General features: G+C 41.3%; 1 protein-coding gene across 2 annotated transcripts in view; it reads right to left on the bottom strand.

The window, feature by feature from the left end:
* The window catches only part of AUTS2 (activator of transcription and developmental regulator AUTS2), a gene marked incomplete at both ends in the record, with an annotated part of 731,868 nt that overhangs the window by 364,949 nt on the left and 339,168 nt on the right, over nt 1–27,751 (bottom strand). For both annotated transcript variants that reach the window (XM_080629908.1, XM_080629907.1), the window contains one exon: nt 26,146–26,181. In XM_080629908.1, the coding sequence (XP_080486034.1) occupies nt 26,146–26,181 (36 nt within the window). The remainder of the gene's footprint in view (nt 1–26,145; nt 26,182–27,751) is intronic.

Genomic DNA, 27,751 nt, shown 5'->3' on the forward strand with positions numbered 1-27,751 from the left:
ACTTTACTCTTCTTGCTCCATCTCACACTCAAATCTGCTCAGAGCAATAACCACAGTCCTGATTCAGGCAATGAAACTGCACCATTCAGGGTCAGGGAAGAAAACCTACCTCCGACTTCAGTGCTAATGAAAATTGACTTAAAATGTAAGACTCAATCTTTTCTAACCTATTTGTACTTCTCATCTGCAGATGACTTAGTCACTAATAGATAAGACCATTTTCTGCTACACCTACCACATGCCTATCTCACACTAGCTCCCCCCCAGACTCAAAAGCTGCAGTGTCCAGTGGATTGGGGAATATCACCCAGCACTGGAATACAACTGGACACAATCACAGAATCACAGACTGGTTTGAGCTGGAAGGAACCTCAAAGCTCATCCACTGACACATGGGCAGGGACACCTTGCACTAAACCTTCTCTTCTTCAGGCTGACCCAGCCCAGCTCTCTCAGTCTGGCTCCAGAGCAGAGCTGCTCCTGCCCTCACAGCATCTCCATGGCCTCCTCTGGACAATCTACCACTGTTTTCACTACTAGACCACGTTACAGCTCACATTCATGCAGCACACAGGGGAGCCTGTGTAGTTTTAGGCTCCCAGAATCAGAAGAACAGAAGGAAACACAAACACACCAGCACGGCACTAATACTTTGTACTTTAGCTATATTTTTTTCATCCCTTAAGGCAAGTTTAAGTACTCTCTCTGAATAAACACTAGTAAAAGTTGTGTATCTGCATGAAGGAAAAGCTCTAGCCCTTTCTTTGATGCCAGCCAGCACCATTAAAACACTCCACAGACACTCACATTTTAAGAGAAAGAAAAGCAAATGGGAAACAGTTCCATACTGAAATACTGGGAGTGAGCCACTCCGAGGCTCTTAATGCTACTGCTCTGGTTGCCCTTGTACACCAGTAGAGACAAAGAAAGGCAATTTGATTGTGCATTCGGAAGATGGAATTATATCCCTGTCTTTCTATCTTAAGCATTTGCAGTTTTTCAGAAGATGCCATTACCAGTATAAATCACCTGGGCCTAATACAATGGTCAAAGCCAGAACAATCCATTCTGATTTATTAATCAGCCTCTATTATGATGTTCCATAATCATTATACTACAGTTTAGACACAATAACAATGAAGCTAACAGAACTAATGCAATTTGTGGTGAGTAAGATGTTGGCAGGCAACGGCAATAACAGTTCTTGGTAACAACACTGTGAGGCAGATAGGTCTTGGGCACAAGAAAAGATATTAAAGTAGACAAAAACACACCAGGGAAAGGAAGTTTTCAAGTTATTATTTTTTAAACATATGAAGATAATAATGTTAGAGAAGCAATATGCATCATCAGAAATGTTCAGGGTGATAGAATATCACTTTTACTCTCAAGAAGGCACAGTAACGACATTTGAACATCCTCACAGAATCTAAATGCACAGAGAGGTTACAAGAGTCAGGCGAAGGAAAAAATTACTATTTCTCTTGGAAGAAAAAGTCTTTAATTGCCAAGAAGTCTGCCTGGGATTGTGCCATGGAAAACCTGCAAATCCTGGCTGTTTGTACCCTTTAAAACAGGAGCCACCCCCTAAAAACCTCATTGCTACCTGGTTCTCCTTGTCTGTGTGGATAGAAGAGCTTAAAACACAAGGTAAGGGAATAAAACACAAAGCAAGGAATGACGCTTAGATCCTCGGGAGCAAAGTCTACTGCAGATGACACATTGCTGGGGGTGCTTTTAGTTCTCAAAAACATCCTTGTTCCAATGATCAGAGGAATTTCTGGGTGAGAGGGATCACTGCACCACAGAAGGCACAGTTCAAAGCGACAGCAAGCCACACAGAATAACTCTGTGGCAATATGACCCCTAGAAATGCTCAGAGGAGCACAGAACCTGCACCTTAAAAATCACAACTACTAAAAAAGACTGGGTGGGGAAAAAAAAAAAAAGGAAAAGAAAGGAAAAAAAAAAAACCTTGTTTATAATAAAGACTACATTCTGTAGCAATTTCCTAGATTCCTGGGGTTAGAAATCTAGATTGCCAATGGATAAGTGAGCCTTAAAATCACATCCCTGCTGACAAAAATTCATTTCTTATAACCGTCTCCATTTACCGGAATGTTGAATCTTTCCCATGGGGAAGGAACAAATGAAAATGTTATTTCTCTGCTCATGAACTCATACCTTTCTGTCTGCTTTTCACTGTTGGCAATTTCATTCTCTTCCAAATTTGACTAAAGCCCGTGACCTGGGGGAAATAATGTCTATATAATAATCTTGTGAAACTCTAATTCTGAGTCATGTTTTTTTGGATGTTGCCTCGCACTTTATGAAAATTGCACCGAGCTATGAAATGTAAGTGATGTGATGTCTCTGCCTTAACATAATCATTTTGTCTGGTGACCATGTTGCAAATAATAATATTAATACTAATACTAATAAAAAGGGAGTCTCCTTTGGAAGCAACAGAAATTATATTAGAAGAAAAAAATAATCCATGCCTAATGGCACAAAAAGACTTCGTGACACCCTGTTCCAGAGGTTTAGTTTCAGTGCCCCATGGAAACAACTATTCACAACTGGTAGCAAACTAATGGTGTGAGAAAGGCAAGAGGAAACATCCCCGCGCTGTGGCTGAGCAGCTGAAGAGCCCTCAAGCTCCCCCGACCCAGTGCTTCAGGGGACCTCAGTAAATCCTGGCCCTTTCTCCCAGTGCCTTGGCCTGGCTGAAACCCCACGTCTGCATATGGGGAGAAATCAGAAACAAGTTCATAAACCACCAAATGCCTGGAAAGCATAATTATTGGCTGGGGTCTCCTGAGCAAACTCAGCAGTGGGGATGTTTGCAGTTGATCAACTCTTCCCCCAAAAGCAGCAATAACCACAGCATCTCTTTATTGGATCCACAGCGACACACTGGCTGCATCCCTTCCCGGCTCTGTAAATCTACGCAAGCAAAGCTGTACATTACCAGATGTTTATTTTATTCTTTTTACCCACACTGACCCATAAAAGCCTCAATACAGTAGATCAAATGGTGGAAAATCATTAAAAACTTGCTCTAAATAAAATTGGTACTGCCATATGTTTTGGGCCTTCCTCCATGTGAAGCTCCACTTAGCTCCACAGGTATAAATCTAGAATAACCCCATTTAGGTCAACAGTTATTTCACATCTGCAGAGGTGCAGCATACGGGTGTTGGAATTCAGTCTCTGATGTTTCCAGGATGAATAACATTTTATGTATATATACGCATATATATATATCTTTATACATACAACTGAGAAATGCAAAACAAGTGAGGAATGCTTTATTAGTTGCAAAAGCCTGGCAAAGACAACCTGAGAGATTTTCAACTTATATACCTGAACATTAGATTTGCAGTGAATTGAAGCACACAGCAATGCATGTTTGCTGCCAGGCAAATATCCCGGAAGGTTTTTACAGTGCATCCTAAATCTGCACATCGGTAGCTATAAAGGGCAACTTGAATTGTGAAAAACAAGAGAGAACTGACAGGAAAGGGGCTTTGGAGAAGAGCCTGTAGGGACAGGACAATGGGAATGGCTTTAAACTGACAGAGGGGAGATGACTGAGATGACTGCCCCATCCCTGGCAGTGCTCAAGGCCAGGCTGGACACAGGGGCTTGAAGCAACCTGGTTTAGTGGAAGGTGTCCCTGCCCGTGTCAGGGGGTTGGAAGTGGACGAGCTTTAAGGTCCCTTCAACCCAAACCATCCCGTGATTCTATGACAGCCCAGACCTTAGACAGCAAACACCACAGTCCTTACTTACCTTTTAGTTTTTACAAGCTGCCCCATTTTAATGTGGCTATCCTGTAATGAATTAGAGAACTTCATGTACTGCACTTCTGCTAGTAGCCTAAGACTATCAGCATGGGATGTGTGTGTATCTACAAGTGTGTTCATATATGAATGAGGGAAAGAAAAAGCATGACAGAGTTGGTATCTTTTAGGACACAAAAAGCAATGGAAGACGATGATGTGATACTTATTGCAGGAGGACCCTCATCCCTAGCCTACTGTCCAACAACACCAAGTTCAACTGAACTAAAAGACCAGGTCACTGCACTGCTGCAGGGAAATCAGCCTGATTCCTGCAGAACAAACCCTGCTGCAGTGGATCTCCTTCCATCTCAGGACACCACAAGTCCTGCACGCTGCTCAAAGCACTCAGGCACAAGGATCCACAACCTAATTCCACAGCTACTGAGGAAACACAAACAGCCTCACTGACTCAGCGGACCTGGGGATATTACACCTGAGCCAAAGCTAGTTACACTAACAAATGCTTTACTATTAACTTCTGCAGTTTTCAATGAGGCCTGGCATGATTAGAAGTTTCTCAGTTTTATACTAATCATCTCCTCCATTTCCCTTCCACACACAAGTTTAATTGCGTGGTTTTTCCCAAAGCACCTTCAGATCCTCATATAAAACCTGTCTGAGAAGTGCACACTCTTTATTTGTTGTTGTTCTTAATAGTGGTGCTGTAACGTATGTTTCAAACAAACCCTATAACTTTCTTACATGGCAATGGTAAAAGGTTCATTTTAAATAATCAAGAAAGAAATAATTTCCATTAGATAAAGCAGTCGATAGCATCAGAAACATGGCTGCAATTACTTGTTGCATTTTACAATGAAATCCTTGTAGTGTAATAACCACAAAATGATGAAACACATTTTGTCTCCATTTCACATGACTGACCCCAATTTTGCCAAGGACATCTGAACACATTTAACATACTGAAATCTTCCATTAGGATAATGAAAATACACATTATTGAATTCTGTATTTGCTTTATAGTGCTACAAATAGCAAATTCAATCTTTCTTACTTTTGGTGGAGACTACACCTGCATAATTGTTCCCATTTCTAAGAGGCTGAAATAAGCTACAAAATGAAGGAAGAGGAAGATGCTGACCCCACAATCCATTATGCAGCACTCCTGTGATTTCATTTGTTGCATGTGCTTACTAAAAAGGTTGTGTATAACCTAGCAACCTACAAAGGATATACAACTACCCTCCACAGCCTGTACTAAAACAACTGAACTATGATGTACAGTGCATAGTTACCAATAACTGCTGGAGTGCTCCCTTCTAAGGGAGCAACTGCCACAGTTTATAGCCACAGAACAAAATTCAGCTTTGCTTCGAGGTACAAATATGTTGCTTAAAAATCACTATTTCATTGACAGGCTATGGAAGGAAACACATGGTCAGCTTTTCTGCTACCCTTTTTGAAAGGGGAAACTTCAGTTACACAAAACTACCAAAGACAGTCACAGCTTTCATTTCTGAAGTGCTGATGACACCTACCTTGTATTTGGTTCCACATCTCTGCTTTGCATATAGCAATTAGGTTGGAACTGGACGAGCTTTAAGGTCTCTTCCAACGCAAACCAACCTGCGCTTCTAGGATTCTATCCATAGATCTCAAATCACTGAAATTGAAGCCCCATGACTTACATGCTCAAAGTAACACTGAGAATTATGTATGTCTGAGAAAAGAAACCCGGAAGAGTCCTTCAGGCTTCTGGCTGAACACAGTAAAGATGAGGCCTCTAGACTACTGGATATAATAAATATTCTGCCCCCTTTTTTTAAGCCAGTGGTTCAGTATTTAATTTTCATTAGCTTGAAACTTTACTGCAGTGCCAGGACTGTGACTCATACCTGCAGAGTCCCTAATGTTTCATTTCACTTCCATTTCAGTGGCTGGTACTCAGATACTAGGAGAAATCAAATCAAACAGCCAGCCATTACCCACCCCTCTCCAGACGCAATGCTTCAGGTGTAGTCCCTTTTTCTTATTCAAAACCAAGAATTCAATCATGGATCACAGCCTTCATTTGGTAAACGCTGTTCAATATAATCTGCTGAGACATTTACATGTTATCTATTCTGCAGTCATTGCTCAAAACAATGTATGAAGTCTGGATGGCAATGAAATTTGGATCGTTACTGTCAACTCCCTTCCACAAAAGTGTGTCCCTGTCCCTGTGTCTTCCCACCACAACTTCAGAATCTCAAACAGCTCACACTGCTCTGTGAATATGAGGAATTCAATCTCAGACAATTTTCAAGTCTGTTCTCATACACAGAACACTTCGATGTTAGAAATTACAACACAAGGCAACAGAAAAGGCGTTCAGCACTCTGATTCCAGTGTCTCTCTGCTGTACTTTGCTGTAAGAAAATTCACAGCCCAAAGAGCAAGTCAGAGCTTCCAAAATTCCACACAACCCTTCTGTAAACTGCTAGGCCACGTTCGGGACGAATACTGCAAAGTAACCAGGGTTAAACCATGACTTTTAACCATGTTAAAAGATGCGCAGCTTCTGGACTCCAGGAACCTCCATACTATCCAAACTTCCCCTAGATCAGCTGACGGGTCCATCTCATTTTGAGTACGTACCAGCAATGCAAAAGGACCAAAAGGCATGCCCACATCAGCAGCGCGCACGTAAGTTTGACATAAGCCAAGTGTCTTTTTGCAGCATCTAGAGGCACAGTACTTTGCACACACTAGTAATTCAGTGCACTCCTGTGACAAGATGTTCTAGATGCTGCTCTACTTTAATTTTTTTCTGCACATAGAGATGGAAGAAATGGAGAGGACAAAAATTTAGTACTCATGACTTATATCCTCTCCTCAAGAGAGCACATTTCACTGCTGTTTATCTATACTGCATGACTTTGACCTTGTGCAACCACATGGCACTGTACCAGCAACAGGGAGGCAGTGAAAAGGACTTCCTCACAGCTTTATAGTTATCAAAGACAAATGTGTAATTGCAAACATCTAAATACAAAGCACTGCTTTCATTTGAGCTTACGTGTGTTTTGAATTTCACTATCTGATCCCTAATGCAACCATTCAGCTTTATTTTAAAAGAAAAACTATTACTGCCTATAACAGTCCGGAAGATAACTTACAGACTCTGGTCTTCTGGCTTTCATCAGAGAGTCAAATTTACCTCCATCACTTCATCTGAAGGAAGCTCAGTTACAACAGTGAAACATTTGGAGAAGATCCTCTCAAGGCAAAAACCTGTTCTATAAAACACAGAATCCGAGCTGTGACTGAAATGCTGGCTGGGTTTCTGAAACCATTCAAGTTAAATGGATTGATTAAGGAATAATTTCCACTACGGAAATTCAAGTTAGAATGGTTCTGTAGCAGTTGCTTTGAGTGATAACGGATGTATGCCCCTACATCACTTTTACTCCAGTGAAGTTCTACCTATGTCAGTGTTTACTAATTCCAGTTCAAGGGAGATGATCAAAATCAAAGTCGATTGAGCCTGGTATAAAGAAGTTCTCAGATTTCTCCACTCCATTAACATCAATTTCTGCACTCCATTAACACCAGTTTTATTCTGGTGTAACTGCATTGATTTCAAAGCAGTCACACCATCCTGATGTTGGTGTTAAAGAGAGAGAAAATCGGAACTTATTTCTTTGATAATTCTCTTCTGGAAAATATTGCTTCCCTCAGACAATATAATGCAGAAGTATACTTGCAAGATGTAATAGCTGAACAATCTAGCAGGAAGAACTGTATTTAGGTTCTTACCCAAAGCCTACTGAGGTCAGTGACTTTGACATCAGCCCCTTTACTCTCTGTCTTTAACCAAAGTTAATATACCCAGCAACAAGGATGCTGCAAGTTGCCAACAGCAGCACTGCCCTGCAGCGCTAAATGGATTGACCGTTGAACTCCAGTTGCTGAAAATAATTGAATTGAGAAGGACACGTCAGCTATTTCCACTGTTGTGCGTTTTACACTAAGCTAGTAGTTCCCACATAAATTGGATCCGAAGATGAGGAACGCTGTAGTACGACAATCTGTGACAGTATGCAAGAGTTTATGTGAGCATGTGCACAGACACACATTCGTGCAGACACATAAATATCAACTACGTGTATCAGAGAAGATGATCTGCTCTATTAACTTCAAGTCACTGAGAATTATGTGTACTGAGATCAAACAAAGAATGTGCATTGACTTCAATATGCTTTAAATCAGGCCTAAAATAAAGAGATCAGGAGGGCTGAAGTACAGCAGCCTCTTCAATATTTCAAACCTTAGAGCTTAACAGAATGAGAATGCGCCATGGCAGTACTGCTCCTACCAGCCTGCATGCACGTGGCTGTGAATAAACAGCTGACATTCTCTGCAGTCACTCTGAAGCAATTGCTTCAATAAAAACGTGGTCTGTGGCATAAATAATCAAGTAGGGTAAATTCCCCCAAGTGTCAGCTTTTCTATTATTGATGCCTAATATCTTAAAATAAAATCAAGTACAATTAATCTTCTTGTGTAACTATAACGAGTGGAAAGAAATCCCTGGCAGAATGGGGTAGTGGTTATCAAAACCAATCAACTGCAGTTTCCACATGCACCTAAAATGGGTGGATGATATTAGTGGGAAGATTAAATGGAAAACTGATCGGAAAATATGGAAGCATCTTTTTACTTTTCATGGAAATACATATGAAAATGTCATTACAACTATGTTGCTAAGTACGCAGCATTGATGTTGCTGAATGAAAATACATTGGTATTGAAATCCTGACCAAAATAAATCCAACCTTGACATGGGGTTGATGGTTTACTTTGAGCTCTAATTCTGCCAAGTATCAAAAAACCCTAACCATCTAATGGAATACTGTGGTTCCATCCATACCCATTGGATCTCATACTCCATATGCTCTGAGTAGAGCACTGGCCCTTCAGTCTTAATTAGGGAGTAGAGGGCTCCCGCAAAGAAAATAATTGCATATTGTGATCACCACAATTTTCCTATGCACATGACTCCCTAAGAAGAACACAAGGCGGGAGAGCTGCCGAGGATATGATTCAGTAGCTGATCAATACCACAAAGCCCCAGCCTGTAGCTGGTTTGAAAAAGACCCAGGCATGACCACGTACAACTGCAGCAATGAAGCTGATCTGGAGAAGAACGTTCAGGTGACTGTGATTAAATAACCGCCAAGTCACTTCAGTCTGTTCGACATGAACTGAAATATCTGTCAGACATGCTCCTGCTTAACCAGCTTAAACTCACTATCAGACAAATACAAACCGGTTTAAGTAACAGAGATATAAAACTATGCCCAAAAGCTACCAGCTTTGCATATGAAAGTACAGGTCTTCCAAGAGCCTATAAATACTCCAAAAATATAAAATCCACAGGATTAGATTCAGTTGCATTATATCAGGAATGCAAAAGTTGTGTTTCAGTATTGATTAATGCCAGCAAGGCTTGAATTTGCATGCAATTTACAATCACTTCCTTCAACAAATGTCTTCATTTTGTATTATTATGAGTTTGGCATGACAAGATTATTACAAATCACTCTCTATCAGGAAGAATCAGTAAGAAACCCACCATTTATTTGGCAATACTGCAACAGACACGATTGGGTGAGAGGTATAAACATGCTTTATGTGTAGAGTGCTGTACATTACTCAAGTGTGATACAGTCAACATGCAGATCAGGGAAATTACTAGTTCTGCTCTCGCAGTGTTCACAATAGGTTGCACCCAAATACCTGGAAGATGTAGAGGTGATTACAGACATTGCTTCTCTTGTACTGGGCAAGTGACAAAGCCAGGCGAGCACTGGACAACACTAAAGGGAGGTCAGGGACCAGCGCATGAGTGAGCCAGCCAGCTCTGCACACAGCAGTAAGCTGCACAAGCCAGGCTGTCAAAAAGGGACTATGAGCTCTGATTTGCACGCTAAAATCAGACAGCCAAAGTAGTTACCACCCTCTACACCATCTACTCCATCCTCCTGATGGCAGTTGTCATCCCGCTGCAGCAGAGACAACTGAACGGCTCATGAAGCAGCTTCTGGAGTGCTCAAGTTTGCAGATTGGAGTATTATGTCTCCAATTTGAGTTTAACTTAATATGCTTTAGAAGCCATGGATTCATCTGCCTTGCAGAGGAGGTAATCTCCATCACAACGGCAGGACAGACAGCTTGAGGGCCATAACCTCTTCAGCTGGTTTTCGCCTTTAATTTGCCACAGCTTGCAAGTCAGGGACCTCAGGCAGCACCTGAGTCATATGGCTGGGTTTCAACAAAGCACTTAGGACCAATGAAATCTGTGGGACAAGCAGTGATTAAAGTCAAGCAGGTGCCTTAAGACTTGGCTGGACTGAAATCGCTGAACCTAGACCAAGACTTACCTTTACAGCTCAGTTGCTGAAATTCAGCCATGGGACGAATAAAGTGCTGTCCGCATCAGACTGTATATTATTAATCTTTTCTTGAGTCATTTTAGATTCTCATATGAAAGTGTTATTTTGAATGAAAAGCTTTAACAACAAATAATGCAGAGTTCAGACATTAACAGGCCAGGACTTTCAATGCAACATGAATCAGAAGAGAACGCAGAATTCTTCCAGCCTTTACCATCCACGCTAGGTTTGCAAACTGCAGGTCATGTCAGATCCTGAAACATTCTTTCATTTTGAAAGAAGTCCATGCAAGTACCACATGCTGTGACATACTATCTTAAGGGAGTTGTTTTGATAAAAACAAACGGCCAATCCTAAAGATTAACGCTTCATCTGAAGCAGTGGGGTTATTAATCCCACCTTCTTCTTTCCACTGGCCCCACTAGTGAATGCTTTCTAGACAACTGCAGAGTGCCAGATGGTTCACTATTGGAAATCTATACTAAAAAGATTAATGCTACCCCATGACAGGGATCAGTCATTTGCAGAGATTTCCTAATACAAGCGGTGACATTTGTTGATCCAGACTGGCTGGATGAGCCCTGCTCTGAGGGAAACCCTAATTAGTTCTCAAAGATTCTAAAAACACTGGGGCCCAGCTGCTGAGCTACAGCTCAGCATCTGAAAGAAAATTACATGTGTAAAGAGATATACAAGTAACACAGACATCCAGACACGAGCGATGCTCCTCAAGCTGCCTTTGAGCCGTTAATTCTAACACAGGACGTAGAAAGATGCTGGCACCCCGGGTGAGTAAAGTACGCACAAGTGGCCACTGGAAAGACTGCAAAGCCAGTGACAATGATTGACTCTTGTAGTCCTGAGTGTCGCTGCTCTTCAGACAGAAGAGCTGTGCACAGCCATAGTCCTAACAGCCACCTACACGGATCTCAATGCACAGTAACAAATACCAACCACCTTCACATCCTGCTTTTGTGTGTAAACTACACGTACTGCAAGGAAGGTGAGTACAAAAGAAACAACTGGTTTTACACAGAAGTTACCAAGTGTGAACAGTAGTTACTAAATTTCACTGTAGCCCTTTTTCTAGATGGATAAAAGCACCAATATGTCCAAGGCCACTGTAATTTCCAAACCACTTAGATTAACCTCCACTGCATTCAGAAAACCAGTGAAGCACATGCTTTAAAGTGAAGCACACACTTAAATCCCATTGACTTCAGTTACGCATGTGTGCTTACACGCTCTCCTGAATAAAATGGATGTAAGCATGTGTTTAAACTTGAACCTATGCTTTGTTGAGATGAGACTGTGAAGACAGAAGAGTGAAATTTAAACTGATGTGAGAGACACTGCTTACATCACCAAGCTACAAGGCCTTTCCATCTGCAGAGAGCGTAGATATGTGTTTTGGAGGGAAAAAAACCTACATAAAAGTGCTTTTCTTTTCCTTCAAAAGGACAAAAGAAGTGAAAAAAGCAAAAGAAAAGGCATTAAAATTAAATCACTAGCATAGAATCACAGAGGGGCTTGGGTTGGAAGGGACTCTAAAGCTCATCCAGCTCCAACCCCTGCCACAGGCAGGGACACCTTCCACTAGAGCAGCTTGCTCCAAGCCCCTGTGTCCAACCTGGCCTTGAACACTGCCAGGGATGGGGCAGCCACAGCTTCTCTGGGCACCCTGTGCCAGCGCCTCAGCACCCTCACAGGGAAGAGCTTCTGCCTAAGAGCTCATCTCAATCCCTCCCTCCTTCCTAATGGCAGGTTAAACCCCTTGTCCTGTCCCTACAGGCCCTTGTCCAAAGTTTTTATATAAAAAATGTTTTCATATAAACTATACAAACACTCGATTTGTTATTATAAAAACACTGACAATCCTGAGACTGGCATCAGTACAGATGTTAACTTTAGAAACAGCTGTTGCAGCTGAAGACATTGCAAACTCCCTACTGGTTGTTATGGCTCCTCTACTGGAAGTCACCACATGCAGCCAGAAGAAGGGATCATGTGAGGGCACCTTCATCCACCACAGACAGAATCAACCACATCAGCTTAAAAAAGCAGAATACTGCAGTTATGCTTAAATCTATTCAATGCTGGCTGGTGAAGGAGGCACAGGAGCACTTACGGGAGACTTCACCTGGCGAGACCAACTATATCTGACACGGCTAAAAGACATGACCACAAGACTGACATGCATGCTCTGTACTTTAGTAATACACCGCGATCTCTTTCTGTATATAAACTCCTAGAACAAAAGAAGCAAAAAGGAAACCACCAGCACCACAAAAGGTACTTTCCTAGGAAGTTACAAAGAAAAAATAGGATTTGGGAAGTATGTCAATCCCTGCACATCTAGTGACTACATTACTACTTGTTAAACAAGACAGACAAGATCATCAGCTGGAGCAATCTGGCTCTGCTGAAACCAACGGAACTAGACAGGTCCACATAAGACTTGAAAGTCTGGCACTAGACTGGTTCACTGTTTCTTTTTAATTCTGGACCTTTTCACATCCATGAACACACTTACTAATGGTGACAGCCAGCAGCTCTGAACTGACTTCTGATTCTTCAGTTCACTTATTGACACACAATACTTTTGTGGGATAGCCTTTCCACTCCAGTTGTTCCATTTTTTTTCATCTCCAAATTCAAAGTTTATGTCAGCTATAAGCTGTTTGAGATAAAGATTGTTAATGTACATATATAGAAACTAATGAAAGGAACTCTCAGCCTCTTACTGCAATCCTGCCATAGTCCCAGAATAGAAATCATTCTGGTGCTATACAGAAATTTAAACCAATATGCTTTGCACATCACCCCCCGTTTGATCCCGTATAAGCTCTGCCTTATGCGTGATTCATGATGCAGGAAAATATTTGCTTCCAATATATATGCAAAAGCTTCATGAAACAAAGTGTGATTAACTAAAGTTAAATCAAGCCACCTTAAATCGGAGCTTTAAAAATAGGTATTTATTAAGTATCCCTCTTGGTGGTATAAATATCCAACACAGACTTAATCAAGAGCACATCTTGGAGAAAATATTCAAGTAGCACACAATTTGATACCTCTGCAAAAAAGCAATCAAAGCAAAGCATGGCCATAAATTGATAGCAAAAGTTATATATCCAAACCAGACTAAAAGTAATTTTGTAAGTCAGCAGTAAAAAGTTAAATAAACACTAATCTAATCTATTTTAGATGCAGCAGTGAACAAATTAAATACTTTCCTCCTCTCCAGCTAGATGAACACAGCCAGCTGACACAAATATCGAAAGAAGAAGGGAAAACTATATCCCTATTCAGGCCCTAAGCACTGTGCAAAGCAGGAGCACAGAAACAGGGGAGAGAAACAGACCTCCTGGGTCAGGGGAGCTGTTTGTAAAGGGAGAACTGCAAAAGGGAGTTTGGATGCAGTGACCTCTCGATAATGGCTGCGACCTGTTTTACCGTGCTGCCTTTCTGTGCACTTTTAGGCAGCACAATCATCCTTTTATAGGGAACAGGAATTTCACATTCCTCTGGGGTACACAGAGAAAGGAAATGATTAGTTCCTCCAAAGGGGTTTCCTATATCAGAAGCAACAAATTTCCTGGCAATGTGGAACAGGGAAGAGAAAGATTGAAGAAACAGAACAGGTTGTCAGTGGAATTTCTAGGGATTACCACTTCTCAAAACCCCTGTGTTTAGAATGCTCACATACATATGCAGCATTAGCATCAGGTGGAGGACTCCATTCCTGAAGGTCCCTGGAGAAGACCTGGAGAAGTTTTAGGAAACAAGGCTACCAATAGCAAAATAGTAATATGATTAATTTCATATCTGAAATGATACACAGAAGTGAGCCTGTGGCAGCGTATCACGAACTCATACACTGTCTGAAGCTTGCTTTATCTTTCCAAACAAATTGCAGCAACCTTACCCTCACATAAACATCCCAGATTTTATTCTTAAGAAATAATAAAGAGGACTTAGTTGTTACTTGTAGTGCAGATAGGCAAGAAAAAAGGACTTTGTGACTGAGCTGAGGAACGAATGAAGAGCACATTCAGAGCTGGTTCATGAAAGTCAGACAATGACAGAAAAGCAGAGGAAATACGAAAAAACACCAGGAACTGAACTGGAAAAATTAAATTGCTAATGAGGCTACAACCAACAAACGCAATAAACTTCGGCTTTGACTCTGAGAGGTATCTAAACAAGTGCCTGTTGTATACAGCATCTCAGTTAGCTCCCTATGCCTGAAGCCAGGCACAGACTTGATAAAACTGTTAGCAAATCAACCCAAGTGTTCTTCAAATCCTTCCTTTAAATTAATGAATGTGGACAGTTGGACACTGATGGTTTCCAGTTAAAGGCAACAAAGTCCTTTGAACCGATCAAGTGCTCGGTAAGAAAGAACATGGTGATCAGAGAGTTGCTAAGGGGACTCTTGCAATGATTCAATAATGATGGTGTCCTTTTATTTACTGTTTCTGTACCACAGGTAATTTAAGTGAGCAGTATGTACTTAGTAATCCAAACCCATCCAATAATCTGCAACTACTGGAAACAATGGGCAATCAAATGACACCAGGGATGAATGAGGCAGGCTATTAAGTAACAGAGTGGGAATCACAAGGAAGGGTGTTTCTTCTCCCTTCTCAGGGTCAAGGAGTGCTCCTACCACAGAAGAAAACAGAACGTCATCAGGTGTCATTGCATTAATACATCGGAGAGGCTTCAAGGAAGATGCTCTGCTATCATCTGCAGGACTTTTTTTCTGAAAGCACATTAAATTTGCATTAGCTTGAATGGGGAAAACGGATGGCATATAAAGGGAGAGGGGGCTGAATTAATATTCATAAGCAGCCTACTGGAAGAATTCAGAAGCGGGGATTTGAGGGAGCTTGGAACGGGAAAGGAGAAAAAGCCATTAGAACTAAAGACCTCCTGCGTAACATGCTCTGCTCTCAAGCAAGATCTGCAATGTCTCTTCCCCCATCCTCACTAACCATGGCCCTGCTCTGAACAGCTTTTGGATTCCCCACTCCAGGGCACTCCGGGGAGGAAACTGTTTTGGCTGGAGCTCGCAGGAGCAGGTGGCACTCACCAGCTGGAAGTAATTTTGCTCTTGTTGGCACCACAATGGTTCTTGGACTACTCTCAGTTTGCATTCAGTGGGGAAGGGAGAATGGGGAGGAAGAAAACAAGTCCTTGGTGGGGTTTAACAGCATCCCAGGCTTCACGGCTGCTTCTTCCAAGCTGGCAATTCCAAGCACACAGCCGAAGACACAGTGCTTTGAGAAGGTGCTGCATGGATTTGCCAGCGTTGGGGTGAAGGCTTCCTTGTGCTTCCGTTCTCTGCTGTGAGAGCACATCGCCTCTGACACAGCTGCCACTTCAAGGTGGAAACAGTCCTGTGAGCCAGATGTTCATAGTGCGGAGGAGGCAGGAAGAGAGGAGAGGAGCATGGCTTACCACCAGGTGTAAGTGATCTCTCTGCAGATGGACAAGCCAGCATCAGAGAGCCCCAAAACACATTCCTGTTCCCAGCATCTGTGCTGCCAACTCCGTGTGTGTGTGCTTCTCAAACACAAGCAGGGGCTGCAGCTGGAAGATTCCCAGGGCTACTGCAAAAGTGCAGTGGTACAAATACTTCAATTATTACCTTTAACATCATACTTTATCAAAGAAAGAAAGGTGGAATCTGGATACCGTAAGTGTGGCAATGCCATTAAACTGTTTGTCTGAACATAGTTATTTCTGTCTTCAGAAGCCATCAGAGAAATCAAAAGGTAAGCATGGGAGCAGGAACAGAACAGTTCCCTTCTCCACTGCTCATCACAGCAGAGGGAACACAGAATTGCAAGAGCATCTCTTCTAGGAGATTTAAAAATGTTTTTAAAATATTGAATTTCTCTCCTTTCTACTTTTTCATTCAGCTGTGCACCATCAAAACCCTTCCATCTGGCATCAGAAATGATTCCTTCAACCTGCAACATATTCCTCTTGCAGTCACTGATACACCCAACAGTCCAGCCCTTGATTTGAAAAGTTTCTTTCATTTCCACATGGCGTAAGTGTCTCCATGTGCTATGGTGATGCCGCTCCAAACATGAACTTCACTCTCGGAACCAGCCTTGCACAGGTACAGCAGTCATTTTCCCCCCTCCAGGCTCATCTTTCACCACCATCCCTGACAAGACACATCCTCCTTGGCAAAGATTAACACTTTGCTAATGAAGTTATTTCATGATCTTTTATTATAGCTGGTGTCTATTCTGCCATTTACAACCACCTCTCTTCCTCTGCTGTGCTGGAGAAATTTGTCAATGCTACTAATATTACAGAGTTCTATTACAGTGATAGCTAGAAATCTATTTACCCCATGTACTACACAAAGGCACAGGTAGGCACTGTATGCTGAAGAGCACTGTTATAGAATCATAGGACAGTTTCGGTTGGAAGGGACCTTAAAACTCATCCAGTTCCAAGCCCCTGCCACAGGCAAGGACACCTTCCACTAGAGCAGGTTGCTGCAAGCCCTGTCCAACCTGGCCTTGAACGCTGCCAGGGATGGGGCATACAAGTCACTCAATAAAACAAATAGCTAAAACATTCATATTAAATACTCACATAAATTACTTCCTCTTCATCCACAAGAGATTTTCACGTATTTTTTCCTAGAAATTCTTTTACTGTGATGCTACACAATATGCCCAACCTCACTGATAGTGCAGGCCAACCTTGAGTTTGTACCAACAGCATAGACAGTAATGCAAAGATATCTCCTGGAAAACCCTCAAGCACGAGTGAACAGTTACCATCCTGCAGCACAGCTTGTCAGCAAGCTTCTCAGTAATGCAAACTGCACTGATACGATTGCCCATGGCAGGGGTGTAGGAACTGCATGAGCTTTAAGGTCCCTTTCAACCCAAACCAGTCTGAGACTGCAGGATTCAAAGCACTACTCATCATCATGCGGGATGGCTGGAAACAGCCTTTGCTGGAGTGAAGGGTGGATGTGGCATTCACGTCTCTCTGTGGGAGGGAGAGTTCAGAACATCGAGTGAGATGAGATTTCAGGAGGTGAATAAGCTACTGGAGCTGAATGCACATTAACCCTCAGGTGCAGCAAAGAGGAAAACATTTGCCCTGATTTTCTTTATGCTTAAACAGATTTACCATTGCAAAAGAAAAATCTGTCAAAAAACAAAACTCCGTCACTCCCTAGTGGCGTGAGGACAGCAAGAACCTAATCATGCTATTCTTATGGACAAAGTGCTCCCAAATATCTGTAACGAAGCATTACAGCATGCATTGCAACTTTACAAGCTCTCATCTAATTCCTTCCGCTGGAACAAGCACACAAAGCCTCCATCCAGCCGCACACACGGCTCCGAGCTCAAGCCTTCAGCAACCTTCCTCTGATGGACGCTTTTTTTTCAGGGAATGACACAGAGACATAGGTAAAAGGTGATTTGGATAGACTGCTGTGTCACAAATTGTCAGGATCTGATTTAAAGACCTTGCCTTTGTCAAGAAAGACAGTTGGGTGTCTGCTTTAAAGAAGTACTGGGAATATTTTCATCAAAGGTTTGAATTGAAAAACAGTGGGAGGTAAATATCCGAGATGTTGCCAAGAAAGACCGCTATATCCGTGCAATTACCATTAACAGGGGACAGCAGTGGTTCAATGAAGTAATTCAATCTGGTGTCCTACATTTTATCAGACAGCAATTTTGAGTTCTGACATAAAAGGCTGAGAAAAAGGATTGGACTCTTTTCTGTGAAATTCAGCCTTAATTCTTGCAATCAGGAGATGTGTTCTCTGCTTCAGGTACAATCCCGCTATCCCTGCAAGCGACTCAAAAGAAGAATATACTAATATTCGCCATAACACTAATCATTCACACAGGAACAAGTCAGACTTTGGGCAAGTTTTGGAACTGAACAGCACACTAAGGCACTTCACTAAACCAGTATCCCTTTATCTGTAAGTTTCGTAAGAAGAAAAACATCTATTGTTTAAAAGATTAAACACGGTGATGTAGCCTGAATTAGTAAATGTATTCTTCCAAAATAGGAGAAAGTGAGGGAGAGACAGTATTCCTTCAGAAAATGGCAAAGTTAGAAGTCTATGGAAGCTCCCATCAAAATAATACCATCACATGGCTTTCCCTCCTCATTAATCCATCCATGTTGCACTATTTCCTTACATTTCTCCAGAGCACCATATCCCCCACTACTCTGGAGTTAATAAAATGCCACTAATGGTGTTTCCAAGGTCACCACATTTGCACAGCAGCTCTGCATTTCCTCTCTGCAAGACAGACCTCAACGGCACACACAGCTCCCATGCCTGACAGCAGGATGGACCTTCACACCACCTCAGTACAGCACTCAGTGTTTTGGTGTCAGCCCAATTAATCACCACCACAAACCCCTTTTTCAGGGAACTCAACAGATTTTTCCTTTCAAGTCCTTCATACCATAAAGCTTTTTGCCATAATCCCTTCTTTTTTGCACAAGAGAGCAAATTCTACAGATCCTCAGGTTATGTAATGCAGAAATCTTCCATTTATTTTAAACACACATAGGAGCAAATGTTCATTTTATATTTTCCTGAGTAAAACCTCACCACAAAATACCACCAGCAGACAATTTGCATCAGAAACAGTCCAGAGTTGCTCTTTCCACTTGGGTCACAGAAAAAAAACTCCCCTAAGTTCAAAACTTCAGTAACAAGAACCAACTGGCTCTTGTTTTGTACAGAGCATGGTCAATCACCTTTGAATAGGATACAAACCCAGGGCTATGAATGAAACACTCTGCTCAGGGATTTCATATCCCTTTTCTCTTCATGAAATGATGCAGAATCTCCTCTAGAGACCCAATGCTACCTTAAATAGCCAAAATATTAAACATAGAATAAATACATTCAATGCTATTGAGCGTTCTCTTGTAATGATATGAAACCGAGACCCTTGGAAGATGAAGGCTTTGCATATGACAGCTTAACTGCTTGCAATCAAACTAATTTGCGGTGCGATGACCTAAAATGAGTTTAAAAGCACCATAATGCATGTTTAGCAATCAGTGAAGCAATTCTTTATTATTCAGGTTCACATCTGCAATCTGTGTCACATGTTATGGGAAAAGAAAAAAAGAGGGGGAACACAAAAAAGGAATTCTTGTGCTTTCCGAGAGATGATGAGCAAAACATGAGCTACAGCTAAGATGGGGCATTAGAGAGCAAATTCAGACTGACAGCAAATCTTAAGTATTTCTGTTCCTTATAGAAAACTTACAACCTCTAGAAGAGGGAATCACAAATTAAAAATTAGCTTAGAAATAACCATGTCTTGGTTTTTCTAAATTGATTTTTGAGGAGAAAGAAAATTATTAACAAAGTTCACCTGAAATACCATCACGATGTAGACTCAGTATGCCTCAAGCTTTTTAAACTGTAAATGAAGCTAGTTACCAACCACCTGCAACACTGGTCAGACAGAGGATTAAAATGTGTTTCAGCAATGAGGGGGTGAACGTCAAAAACCTGAAACTCTGAAACCTGACCTCAGTTCTGCTTAGTTGGTAAGAAACTGCCGCTGTGCCTTGCTTTCCTTGTTTAAGATCTGGACAATATAATTGCACCCAATTCAAAGCAGAACTGTAAGGATTAATATTTTCAATTCAAAGCATTTTATTCCAAAAGCACAAGCATGCATTAAGGCAGGGTTCTACAATATGTGAACAACTATTCAGAAGTGCTGCAAAACCAATCAGGCTTTCATCACTCCAGCCCAGATAATCTATTCTTGTCGCCTAAATATCCCTCAAATATTGAGTTAATAACATGTGTTTCTCTTAACCTCCAGAAAATGCAGGTTTGTTCTCCAAAGTCAGTTGTTTTGCTTCAACTATTCTCATCATGATTAGTAGGATGCTGATAATATACATAAGCTGCTTTTGCTGTTCTTGCTTTGATGGCCATATTGTTAGCAAACTCTTTACTGAGTCTCAGCTCTCCCTAGGAACAACTCTACGGTTTACAAATGCTAAAATTAATAGACCTGGGGTAGACTTTATTACATGTAATGCATTTAGTTGGCAGTCATGATGCCTCCCTTACAACAGCTGTTACAATAAACTGTGTTTCAATGGCTCCTGGAAAATAAAAGACAACACCTAAAAGATCTGAGATAAAGAAACACCAGGGTTTCCCAGGTCTCACTGCTCCACACCACGCCTACTCCACTGAGGTCTGCAAATACTCATAGGTAATTATGACCCACAGAGATTTCTCCTGGGGGTCTTGTCCACTTTTCTTGCATATGAATTTCCTATCAGAAGATTCATAACCTGTGTTGTCAGGTTCACTTCTGCAAAGAATGGGCACAGGGAGATTTTAAAGTGGAGCCAAAATGGATTTCAGTATACCCTTCACAATAATAGTTGGCAAAACTAATTACAGGGAGAAAATTGGAGATCATTCATTAGCCCACTAAGCAAATTAGGATTTGTTAACAATGATTTATAGTGCCAAACACAGGATAACGACTGTCTTTGCAACTGTATTCCCAGGGGACGTGACAGTTTATTAAGTGTGGTGCCATCTGAACAGCCACCACTCCAGTGCTTTTGTAGACCTCACAGCATTTCAGGTGGATACACACTTCCACATATGCAAAACACATTTGTATGTTTGGTTTCTAAAATCAAGCACTAAAAACAACCGAGCAACTTAACCTACCTGCAAAAACAACTATTTACCAACACCACTGCCTACATGATGTGAAGTAAATTACTGTATCCCCTCTGTAACATTAGCTGGTTGAGTGTATTAAACCTCTTTTGAATGAGACTTTTGATCTAATCTGTTTCTCTCCTTTGGGAACTAATGGGCCTTACTGTACTCTCCTAGAGTGGAGTCTCTTAACACACACGCACCAGAGGAGCCTCAGTATCACCACAAAGTTGACCACCTCAAGGAACAAAACATAGGCTGCATAGGATCACTACCATTGCATGATAATGAAGGAAAAATCTACTGCATTTAATGACTCTATCTGAGAATATGAGCCTAGAAAATGCGCTGGTATAACTAATTCCACATTTCTTCTGTAAGGTAATGTCTGGAGCGAAAAGCAGACCTATTGCATAGTGAAACAACTGGCCTTATCTAGGCCAAGTACTGGTTTTCCATCATCTCCCTAGTAATACCACTGGTGCTCCACTTAGTCTCCTTGGGATGGGTTTTTAGAGCTCTGAGTAATGTAATGCAACATTGCACAACACAGCGTCCCAGTGGCATGCTGTAACTACGCAAACATCTGCTGAACTGAACCCACTCAGGGCCAAACTGGATAGCACAACTGATTAGCTACAGCCTTTGGGAATATGCTGACGATTTATGTTTGTCTGAGTCACCAGCCCATGTGCAAATCACATTTTTCCTTTTTTCTTCCTTTTTTTAAGGTGGAGCAAGAGCATTGTTTGGAAAAGGAAGTGCCACAGGAGTTAGGTTCTCCCTTCCCAATACTATTTCCATCACCAGTTTGTTACCAAATTTTGTCCAGCACTGAAATATCCACAAACTCTCTGCTTTTTGGGACACAACCTGCTAGCTAAAAACAAGCATTAAGAAATAGGAACAGAAAACCCTCAGAAATTGCAAAAAAACTTGAGGAGCAGACCAATGCAAGGAATGGAATCAAGCTGCCATAAACAGAGAAACTCGAATGGCCAAAGAACCTGCCAATCTTGGGAAATGGGTTTGGCATTTAAAAATACAAGTGTCAGTTAGTTAGGTTTTGATTTCTCTTCTGATTAGTGCTGCAAATCAATGAACCACCTGTAACCTTTAATGTGAATCTGCCAGAGTGCGAGACACACCAAAACCCAGCAATAAGCATTCTCCAGAGTAAGAGAAGAGAAAAAGCTTCTGTGATGATCCAAAGTCCAGCCACATTCTAAAACATCCCTCTCAAACACCTGTAATCACAGAGGGTTGGACAATGTTAAAGCTCACATAATTCAAATAACTTTCGAAGCTAAAAAGCTGGGGTTTCCCCTAAAATTCTAACTCCTTTCCACGTATCTGATCAGACTTCTGGGCAAGACGTAATCTACCTTAGGTTCTATCTTTGATGACAGTGACAATTTGCAATGCAACAAATATCGAAGACAACTGGGAGATTTTCCACAAGCATTTAGATGTGACTTCTCAGGGAGCACCAACCACACGTCCAATCTTCTTTCACACGCACCAAATATATACTGGACTGGTCCCATAGAAAACAAGAAAGGCAGGTCAGTGCAAAAGGCTTATGAGGTGAATTAGAATGATTTTTACCTCTGTTTCTTCTTTTATGACTATCGATTTAATAGTATGTAAAAAGGACATGGACGTGTCCACTCTGACAAGGAGTGCCAAGACCAGATTCCAGCAACAAAATCTACAGAACATACCAGCACTTGTGAAAGAAGTACAGGTTGTTTCTAACTGAACAAAACTCCTGGAGGTACTTGGAACTCCTTAACAGCTCTGCATCATTAATGCTCACTCAGTGGTTACTCGCACGTGTCCTGCTTTGCTGAAGACACCTCATGAGAAAGTCTGTTTTATCAATGGCAGCTCTGATCATCCCAGTTAGGTACGATTGGGGCTGAATCCCTTCATGGAGATTCCCAGCCCCCTCCATTGAGTTCAGAGCAAAGATGGGTTCTCAAGGCAGGCAGAACAAATGCCCCCCCCCGAGCCAGCACATTTTCCCTTTACCTACTGCTTTTCAAGAAACACTGATGTAGAGGCAACAAGAATGTAAAAATCCAGTCTCCAACTCTGCCAGTCAGGTATTTACCTAGTTACAGCATGAAACTTAGGCAAGATTTCAGCCTTTACCACTACTATTGGAAGCACGTAATGAATTACTAGGAGGGAACTATCACACAGATACTACAAAACTGAATTTGTATTACTGGGAGGTGACAGGTTTCTATAGGCTCTCTATAGAATAAAAGGATCCAAAACTACTTTTTGCTTTGTTGTAGCATCCACAAACACTGCACACACATGACTCACCACTCATCAAACCTGAGTGCCTGGCATAAGCGTGGCTCTTAAAGGAGATTCCAGGTCCAACAAGTATTATCTCCATTACATACGTGCTAGGTAATATGGTCTAAACACACAAAGGCTCCATCAGTACTTGGATTTAAACAGCAAATACAAGCTACTTAATCCATCCCTCAGTGTTCATTCAATTCTGAATTTGCTTCCATCTGTGGTCCTGCTTTCTGTAGTAGATGTGCTTGGACAGTGACTCTACTGTTAATCCATTTTAACTTACCTGGTTGCCTGTGTTCCTTTCATGTGTTACAGTAGGTAATATTTCACAGTCCAAAGTACAACATACAGTGATCAATAACTTCCACAGGCAAAAGCTTTATTATTATCTATCAAACTGAAAACTATTTTTGTTATATTTGAGACCAATAAACCTTGTTTTGATGTTCTGGGTTACACTAAGCACAAAACCTAACCATCTTTTCCAGTTAAAAGCTTTGGGGAAAAAGAAGTCAATTCAAAGTGCATATTCTTTTGCACTTCGAGACTACAATGATTACACTGATCAGAAACACATGCTAATTTGAGCATTCTGGAGCATTTTTCTCATTGTCCGGTACCACAAAACACATCTGGGTTTTATTTGCCCCATGTAAGTTAATAAGAGGACAGATTTTTTCCAAACAATAAGCAAGATAATCCTAAAAACAATTTTCCAAAGTGAAAAGGAAGGAAAAAGCCAACCCTCCATGTTCCATCCAAGTCTGTGTAAGTGTAAAAACGACTTTAAGACAGAAACTGAAGGCCGTTTTCCATCTATTCGACTATTAGTGAAGAAAGAATGTTAAAGAAATCTTATTACTGTGACTAGAGATAAGGAACAGCACAGTTAAATATACCATATTAATGGAAACTAATAAGGGATGTCTGGCCCACCCACACAGAACCAAATGAGTGTGATGTAAAGTGCCAATACATTGGCACTAGAGGATGTCAAGCTTCTTCTTGTTACTAAATCCCTAACTCGGGAGAACTGGAAACTTTCAAGCTTTTTACTGGAGCATAGGGGATGTTGACACCTTCCAGATTTTCACTTTACTGGACCAACCCACAGACAGTATGGTGCAAGGGAACAGCAGATGGCTTTTCTTCTGCTACCTCTACTTCCTAAAGATGAAGCTGAACATTGTTCTTAAACCATGCATATTCAGCTCTCGCTATAAGGAGAACAAGGCTTATTTAGATACGTGTAAGCCTTCCATCCCAGATTATATTTGTCCCATTCCAGAGCATGTCTGTATATGTTCACATGATTTGAATTTTAAGTGCCCAGAGAAAGGAAAGCAATTTGTTCTGAACCACAGAAAGGCATTCAAGCTTTAGTCTTAACGCAAAATAAACATTGAGTCATTTGGTATTATTATTCCCTTCATCCCCTCCCTCTTAAAAATACACAACACAAAACATGAGAAGTGCTGGAAAAAGGAAAACATTTTTTCCTGTTTCACAACTTACCTTACATAGATCTGGGCTTTAGTACAATTAGAAGAAGTACCACAAAACTTTGTCAACTAATAATGCCCTTTTCAGACCTTCACCCCCAGCACCAGCAAAAACAGTCAAGTCTGTCAGAAGCCCAATGTAAATCCAGCAGGACATGACATTTCTCCAGGTATTAAGCAATTTTGGTGCTTGCATTTTACACTTTATATGTAAGGTCGCACGTACTCAGTTTAATCCCATAACTTCCTTATAGGATCACAGACCTCTATGAAAAAAAGACTAAATTTCACCATGTACTAATGAACCAAATTACTCTCTGGGAATCTGACAAGAGAGCAACAAAGTTTTCCCACCACGTAATCAAATCCTGTATAGTTTTCTTTTCCCCAGAGTTTGATGAAAAGATAGAAGCAGACTTTGATTATGCTATTAACCACACAGAGCAATGCTATAGAAAAAGTCTCACTGTGTTTTACCCACCTGTTTTTGGACATACATAATGCTCTATTTCTCCTACAGATATTATAAAAGCAGAAAAGAAGTGCTTGGAGAATATGACACAGGTTACCAGTGGAACAGAGTACGAGCAATTTAAATACAAAGCTGGAAAGAAAATAAACAGTGCATTGGATTGACTGGGAAACAGTTTTCACTCTCAAATTTATCTGTGCAAGTAAAATGCCTATTGATGAATGTGGGAATAAACAGATAGAAAGGTACGAATATAGACTCTTAAATCAATAAAGGGGCATGCAAATAAATAACAAAAGCAGACTGATCAATTATCAAACCAGCTGGGGCCTGATCCTCTTTTCATGACATTAAATGTAAATCTAGCATAAATACAATGCAAACAAGCTGTGTTTTCCCAAATGATCTGTGAGACATGGGGCTTGTAACCAACACATGGAAAATCACTGTGTTGCATTCTCTGGTCTGTGGTACACAGGAGGTGAGACAAGAATGCCAAAAGATGCTCTTTAAAATCTGTGCATCAATAAGATCTGGTACATGATGAAATTAAGACCCTACCATCTCAGATTAGAGAGCTGGTAAGACCACGGTTCATTTTACTTGGTATAATTGTGTAAATTAAATACCATTGGAATGTATGTAGTAATTAATATGACACCTGATTAGTTCAGGGAAACACTGACCACCATGTCTGAAATATTACTTACAATGCATTGGTGGAGGAAGAAATAGAAAAAGAGAAGTTAACCTATCAAGCAGACTGAGATTGGTTATTTATTCCTGTTTCCATATAATAAGGCACTTTGGTTTCAGGAGTAATGTTACGCTGTTCAGAGGCAATGTGTTAAAGCTGAGATACACTTACAAAGTAGCCTGTTCCCAAGCTGGAAGGAGCTGAGCTCTGCAATAAAACACAAAGACAAAGTGGAAAGTCAGTGATGGTTTTTAACACGTTCCAATCCACACAGCTCATTACCAGCCCTTTCCAAGCTTTTCATCACTACATCACAGCACCAATGTGCTGCCCCTTGTCATCTGCTACTGAAACAAACATGGTGTTGCTTAATTTTTCCCTTTACATCTCTCAACGACTCGGAGATGGTAACGTGCTATTTACTGAATTCCAAGCTTCTGCGGTGGACGTAATTGCCAATTTATTTGACAGGCAGCTGGGTAATGAATTAATGATGGCATTTCGCCCTGCACTGAGACTAAACAGACACTCATCAACCAGCCTCCCTGACATGCTGACATTCAATGCCCTGGACTCCAGCTACTCAGCTTTGTGGCCACAAAGGGGCAGGCGGGAGGGGGGAAAGGAAAAAAACCATAGACTGACTTCAAAACAAAAAGCCCGGTGGGTTTGGATGACTTTTTGCAGTGTCTGACCTGTTTGCCAATTTATTCCCGAAAGGCTCCGGTTAGTACACACATAGTGCTTTCCTAAAATGAGACATTTTGTAAACATAATTAGTAGTCTGAAATGTAAAGAACGTGTGGGCACAGGGAAGCTGCTTCACTCGCTGCACCACTGCCTGGAGAAGGCTGTCACTACAGTTTCCCGTTTGGATGGCCACAGTCTTTGACAAACCAAAGGGGTTTAAAAGAAAGGAGTAAGACAAACAGGCAGTATCTACAGTGAGAAATAGATTTCAAAACTCAAACCCATAAAAATAATTAAAACTAGTATTACCACCATGAAAAACAACTGAAAGGTTTAAATACTTAAAAAAAAATGCATCAGGACAATCAGGTTAAGTGGGAGACAATCACAACCTCTGTAGTCACAGGAATTACGGAGATAAAGGGGGTTGTTTCATTAGTTTTTCATCTAAGCAATGGGGATTACACAGCAGGTTCTCTTAGAGCCATGGTGGAGACCTAACCACCCTGGTCCTGATCCAGGTCACTGCCTGCTACATTAAAGGGTGAACAGTTTCCAACACTACAGCCTCGTCACCTGAAGCACTCAAGCCAGGCTGCTCAACGGACAAGGAAGCAAATCAGTTCTCTAGCAAGCAGCGCGCAGTCCAGATGACCAGTCTTTAACTCCTATAGCTCAATTCCTGTTCCTCAGCACAACCTCACTTCCACTAATGACACAGCTCAGGGATTAGCAGGAACTGTGAAGCGGCCTCTGTGGATCAAACCCTTGGAAACATGCAGAATTTGCACCGCTGTCATCCCTGTTCCAAGACACTATTCCAGGGAACCCTAAGAGCAAATTCTCTGATTTCTGATTGTGGAGTGCAGCACTTGCATGATAAAAAATAAGCCCCAAAGAGGGCTTATGGGATCTTTGTACCGAAAGATGAAATCTGTTTTCTGGCAGAAACAGATTGCACAAAGAAATATAACATTAACACCAAAATTCATCGTAAATAATCAGAATATTACTGTGTGTTCACCAAAGCACTACTGAAAAGAGAGTTTTGAGAGGTTATGTACACATAGGGGAAAGCCTTCTGGTT

Source organism: Psittacula echo, assembly GCF_963264785.1.
Source record: "Psittacula echo genome assembly, chromosome: 15".
In the NCBI taxonomy this organism is placed as follows: Eukaryota; Metazoa; Chordata; class Aves; order Psittaciformes; family Psittacidae; genus Psittacula; species Psittacula echo.